The sequence below is a fragment of the Parus major genome, chromosome 11, assembly GCF_001522545.3.
Source record: "Parus major isolate Abel chromosome 11, Parus_major1.1, whole genome shotgun sequence".
Lineage (NCBI taxonomy): Eukaryota > Metazoa > Chordata > Aves > Passeriformes > Paridae > Parus > Parus major.
The window spans coordinates 1,110,942-1,116,942 of record NC_031780.1 but is presented as its reverse complement, the minus strand read 5'-3'; the positions used below and the strand labels follow the sequence as shown (position 1 = coordinate 1,116,942).

Below are 6,001 nucleotides of genomic sequence, written 5' to 3'. Positions count from 1 at the left end.
GGGGAGTTCATTTCTGTGGAGGTGAGGGTGGGAGTGGTGCAGTGGGGGCACAGCACAGGGTCCTTGGTGGCTTTTGGGGTGCTGCCAGCACCGCTGTGCCATTGTTCCCAGGCAAAGGCTGTGGATCCCACTGCTGTGGCACCTGGCAACTGCCCAGGGGCACAGAATTCCCCCCTCCCTCTCCTGCTTCATGGGAGATAATGCTGCTGCCCCAGAAGGGCGGGGAGCAGGGATCCTGCCCTAGGCTTGGATGGGGGTTCCTCGGGGATTTGGGATCCACGCAACTCCTGCCCAGTGTCCGTCCCATTCCCCTGCCCAGGAGCTGCTGGGCACGGAGGGGGCACCGAGCTGCTGCTGCCGATCGAGCCTGGCTGCGGTCCTGTGTCCCCGCGTGTGTGTGTCCCCGCGTGTGTGTGTCCCCGCGTGTGTGTGTCCCGTGTGTGTGTGTCCCCGCGTGTCCCCGTTCGCGCCGCTGTGCGCGGCCCCTTTAAATCGCTACCGCCCCTCGCTGGCCCTGCCCCTTTCGTGCCGCTCCCGCGCTGCCCATTGGTCGCCGCCGGGGCACTTCCGGTGCCGCCGCGCCAGCGCTTCCTTTCCGGTCGCCATTGTCGTGGCGGGAGGTGAGTGAGGGCCGGGGGCTCCATCCGCCACCATCCGCCCGCCGGGGCCGCGCTCGCCGCCGCCACAGCCTCGCACGGGGCCGTGGGGGAGGCTCCGGGGGCGCCGATGGGGCCGGGCATGGGCTTGGGGGCGTGTCGGGTGTCCCCGCGTTAACCGTGCCCGTGTCCGCAGGCCGCAGCCATGGCGCCCAGCCGCAATGGGATGATCCTGAAGCCCCACTTCCACAAGGACTGGCAGCGCCGAGTCGCCACCTGGTTCAACCAGCCCGCCCGCAAGCTCCGCAGGTGAGTCCCGGAGCTTTCCCGGCTGCTGCGGGGCGGCTTCCGAAGCCAGGGCGCCGTGGATTTGTTTATAGACGTTCCCCGGTCGGGGCGAGCCGCTGCCAGCCGCAGCCAAGTGATGAGACATCTCCGGAATCGCTGCATCCACAGTGATGAACGCTCTTCCCTGGGTCTCTGATGGCAGCGGCCGCTCAGGGCAGCAGGAGATGCCTCCCTGCGAGGGCAGGAGTGGCACAGGCGATAGAGATGCCGTGGCTGTCACAGGTGGGCAGGAGGCTAGTGACACTTGGGTTGGACCAGCCGTGGTGTGAGCAGCAGGAGCGGGGCAGTGTCTGTCCCCTGTGCTGGCACTGCTGATGCACACCTGGGACTCTGAGGTTATGTTTGGTTCCTCAGTGCAAGACATTGAGGAGCTGGGATGTGTCTAGAGAAGGGAATGGAGCTGGGAAGGGTCTGGAGCACCAGGAGCATCTGGGGATCTCCTCAGCCTGGAGACAAGGAGGCACAGGAGGGGACAGCCAGGGGGGTCTGGGCTCTGCTGCCAAGGAACAGGGACAGGAGGAGAGGGAACAGCCTCAAGCTGTGCTGCAGGAGGCTCCGGTTGGGCATCAGGAGGAATTTCTTCCTGGAAAGGGAAGTCAGGCCTTGGCAGGGGCTGCTCAGGGAGGTTTGGCGTCCCCATCCCTGGGGCTGTCCCAAGGAAGGGCTGGATGCTGCACCCAGTGGGGATAATGTGGGGGTCAGACACAGGTTGGACTCAGTGACTCAGAGGTAATTCCCACGCTGAAGGATGGTGTGATCCTGCCATTCCAGGAGGAAGGCTCGCCAGGCCAAGGCTCGCCGCATCGCCCCCCGCCCCGTGGCTGGGCCCATCCGGCCCATCGTGAGGTGCCCTACAATCAGATACCACAAAAAAGTCCGTGCTGGCAGAGGCTTCAGCCTGGAGGAGCTTAAAGTAAGTACAGAGCATCAGTTCAAAAAATTATAATAAAGTCTGAGCTCAGCTGCTTCTCCTGTCCTGCACAAGGTGACTTCCTCAGGTGTGTACATAAGGTAAATGTCTGTTTATCTGGTCAGACTGTCATTTAAAATTCCATTAAAATCGAGCTGAAATAGGGGAAATCAAGGTTGGATACACAGAATAAATTATTCCCTGTGAGGGTGGTCAGGCCCTGGCACAGAGTGCCCTAAGGAGCTGTGGCTGCCCCATCCTTGGAAGTGCCCAAGGCCAGGTTGGACAGGGCTTGGAGAACCTGAGATAGTGGAAGGTGTCCCTACCCTTTGAAAAGATCTTTAAAGTCTCTTCCGACCCAGCCTATTCAGAGGTTCTATGAAATTTGAATTCTAAAACAGCCTTGAGGCTCCTAAACTTTTTTGGGGGAATGGGAAGATTAAGATCACCTTTGTTAAATTGTTTCTTTATGAAACATTTTTGTGCTAATTCTAAATATTTTAGCCAATGTTTCCATGTTGAGGACCAAATAAACCCAGCTCAATTTAGTTTTAAGAGTAGCAAGGGATATTGTACCAGGAGGAAGAACCATTCAGCACAGCTTCTCAGGGTAATAATAGTTGGATTAGTCCAAACAGCTGGATTAATGTGGGAAGTGTTTCCTGTTCTCCATTCCTTGTCCCTGTGAGCTGCCCAGGTGTGCTGAGCTGGTCTGCAGGGCTGCCCACTGTGTATCTGTGATCAGATTCTACATCAGGACTCACTGACAGCCACCAACTGCCTCTGTGCCTGGTTCAGTGTCTTAATTAAAACATTTATAACTGAAATTGGTGCACTGAGACAGGGAAATTGTTCTTCTGGGTGCCAAATACTTAATTACTTATTTTCTTTAATTTTGGGGTAATGGCAGAACACAAAGTAGGATGCAGCTGTTAGTCTTCAAAATGAAAATGAGTTTTTTGTTTAAGTTAGTAAAAAAAAATAATTGTTTAATGTTGTTTCAGATGGTTAGGGAAAAAATCCTGATGTAATGCAGCTCCTAGTATTCAGTGAGCCAGAGCTGTCCATGAGCTGACTCAGAAACGTCTGAATCCAAGGTTAAATGTGTCCCACAGGGGGTGCACTTTGCTCTTCTAGGGAAATCCACCTGCAAAAATCAGCCTGAGGAACATTTTAAGCACCAAGATTCACCAGGACACCCTTTGTTGGTGTAGTTGTTCCCTCAGCTGATGCCCTCAGCCTTTCTCCAGACCCTGCATCCCTGCTGGCTGTGCTTGGATCCCTGCCTGGCTGGTGGGATCATGCTGACACCACTCTTCTCTCTCCTCAGCTTGCTGGCATCAACAAGAAGTTTGCCCGGACTATTGGGATCTCCGTGGATCCGCGGAGACGGAACAAGTCCACCGAGTCCCTGCAGGCCAACGTGCAGAGGCTGAAGGAGTACCACTCCAAGCTCATCCTCTTCCCGAGGAAGCCAGCCATGCCCAAGAAGGGAGACAGCTCTGTGAGTGTCTGACTGCTGGAAATGTGTCCTGTTCTGCGTGGTTTGGTGTCAGACAGAGCTCCTGAGCCTTCTCCCATCATAGGAACCCCATGGTTCTGGGCCTGGCACAAGGCCAGGCCTGGCAGGGTCAAGTCTAACGAGGCACTCTGGGTTGCAGTGGCACTATAGCCAGGCATTTGGCTGAGCAGCTGCTGGCATGTTTTGGTGCTGATTGCTGGAGCTTTGATCCTTACTCAGCCAGTTGAGTTTTGGTTTAGAGAGCTAAATTGTCACAAGGGCTGGAAATTGCCCTTGGAGTCAGTCCTGCCAGTGGAAGGCTGAGGGACAGGCTGTGAGTGGCTCCAGAGCTGTGTGCCAGGCAGGCTCCAGAAGGCAATTGTTATTGACATTCAAAAATGGTTTTCATTAAAACCTCTCCAGGATCAGAGCAGAGCTGTGTTCCCTGGTTCTGCTGCCAGTAGATCCAGGGAACACAAGGTTGAGTTCAGACTGTCCTCCTATCTTGTGGGGAATCTGGCAGCTCCAAGCTGCTTAACTCCATCTTCAGAGCAGGGAGGAAGGGCCTCGAGCTGAAACACTGATTCAGATGTTTTTGCTGGAAGTCACTTGTACTCAGTAAACGTTCAGTTATCCTTGTCTGATGAAGTGCTCTGACAAAAAGCTGGAATCAACCTGGGAAGGAGTTGCTGAGAAACGTGTTGGGTGTACATGAGCTGTGGGGGCTCCGCCTAGAGAAAAGGAGGCTCAGGGAATGGCTTCAGTTTGTACCAGGGAGGGTGGTTCAGGTTGGATATCAGGAATTGCTTCCTGGAAAGGGTGGTCAGACATTGGAAAGAGCTGCCCAGAGAGGTTTGGAGTCCCCATCCCTGGAGGTGTCCAGGGAGGGAATGGATGTGGCACTCAGTGCTCTGGGCTGGTGACAGGGTGGGAATCAGGCAGAGGTTGGACTTGATAATGATAGAGATCTTTCCAGCCTAGGTGATCTTGTGATCCTGTGTAAATTGAGAACAGCACAGTTGGTGTCAAAGCTGTCCCAGCTGGCAGAGCTGAGGGCCGCTGCTGCTCTGGCCGGATTTGGGCACAGCGTGGGTTGCCAGTGCAGCTCATCAGTGCCAAATTTTCTGAAGTGCTGTGCTCGTTACCGTTTGGTGTTAAAGCTCCTGTCAGGATCATTAGCACCACGTTTAAGCTGGGTACCTGCATATACAGACTGTGCTATAGCTGAGATTTTAGCCAGAGAAGTTTAAATTCTGTTCTTCTAACGTTCTCATCTTCTGTTGTGCAGCCAGAGGAACTCAAGATGGCCACTCAGCTCACAGGACCTGTTATGCCCATCAAGAATGTAAGTGTCATTTAATCCTGTTCTCTGTGTGATGTGATTGAGGTTGATTGGGGAGAGGGTTCTCTCTTTGCTGTCTCGCAGCTTCAGGGTGGCTGTCTCCAGGCATTGCACATCCTGGATCAAAAAACCCCCAGGAATTAGTCTTTGAGAGAACTGTGAAATTGAGGGTGCTTTGGGTTTAGCTGGGGTAGGAGTGCACAGGCAGGTTCTGTGGTCACCGTTTGTCCCTAGATCCTCTCTGCTCTCACTAGTGTCACAAACCTCTGGTCATTCCCTACAGCTCCCTGACAGGAGGGTGGAGCAGGGAGGAGGGTCGGGCTCTCCTCTCAGGTGACAAGTGACAGGAGAGGAAGCAGCCTCAGGCTGTGCCAGGGGAGGTTTAGGTTGGATATTAGGAAAATGGCTCCATGGATCAGGCTGTCCATGCAGCTGCACAGGGCAGTGGTGGAATCCTCACCCTTGCAAGTTCAGAAAACAGGTAGACGTGGCACTTGAGGACGTGGTTAGTGGTAACAATGGTGGTGCTGGGCTGACGGTTGGGCTTGCTATTAAAGGTCTTTGCCAACCTTAACAGTGCTGCAATTCTGTGAAACCTACCTCAGGTTTCCCGTGGTGCTTGTTTGTATTCCTGCTCCAGTGTACTCCTTGCTGGAGCACGAGGAGCCAGCGGGAACGGAGCAGGCTGAGGGCAGGGCCTGTAGATGGCACGAGCGCTCCGCTCTGCTCCTCGCTGGGATAACTGTGGGAAGCAGCAGGGCTCCGAGGGGCAGGCTGTGACTGTCTGGCGCTCTCTCTGCAGGTTTTCAAGCGGGAGAAGGCGCGTGTCATCTCAGAAGATGAGAAGAACTTCAAGGCCTTTGCCAGCCTTCGCATGGCCCGGGCCAACGCCCGCCTCTTCGGCATCCGCGCCAAGCGCGCCAAGGAAGCGGCGGAGCAGGACGTGGAGAAGAAGAAATGAACTGTTCTCCCCAGAACTGTCAATAAAAAGCCGTAGAGAGCCGAGTGTGCTGTGGTTTTGGGGCACATGTACGGAGCGGAGCCGTGTGCCCGTGGCGGTACAGGGATGTGTTCGAGCGTGGGAAGCCTCGTTTGCTGTGATTGGAGGCTCCACATTTCCCTGGAAGCGAGTTAAACACCTGCCTTGTGCCCACTCCTCTGCCTTGGCAGGGCTGCAGCCTGGGCTGCCTTCTGCTCTGATTCTGAGGGGCTTTAGGGGTTTTTGGCAGCTTTTTCTGCTGCCCCCTTCCCTGCCTTTCATGCCAGTATTCCTGGTTTGACGATTTCCACACTTCTCTGTGAGG

The 6,001-nt window shown here is 55.1% G+C and overlaps 1 protein-coding gene across 1 annotated transcript; it reads left to right on the top strand.

Moving 5' to 3' along the window:
• The first annotated feature begins 508 nt into the window (after positions 1-508).
• On the top strand, positions 509-5,700 carry RPL13 (ribosomal protein L13). The gene is made up of 6 exons (XM_015639865.3): positions 509-620; positions 793-905; positions 1,716-1,857; positions 3,185-3,358; positions 4,644-4,700; positions 5,500-5,700. Exons 2-6 carry the CDS (start codon positions 802-804, stop codon positions 5,656-5,658), a joined length of 636 nt encoding a protein of 211 aa, XP_015495351.1. The 5' UTR covers positions 509-620; positions 793-801; the 3' UTR covers positions 5,659-5,700.
• Positions 5,701-6,001: the final 301 nt, after the last annotated feature.

Coding starts and splice junctions, on each gene's coding strand:
- RPL13 (XM_015639865.3), top strand. CDS start 802: ATGGCGCCCAGCCGCAATGGGATGATCCTGAAGCCCCACTTCCACAAG. Junction 3,359..4,643: donor CCAAGAAGGGAGACAGCTCT/GTGAGTGTCTGA, acceptor TCTGTTGTGCAG/CCAGAGGAACTCAAGATGGC. Junction 4,701..5,499: donor CTGTTATGCCCATCAAGAAT/GTAAGTGTCATT, acceptor CTCTCTCTGCAG/GTTTTCAAGCGGGAGAAGGC.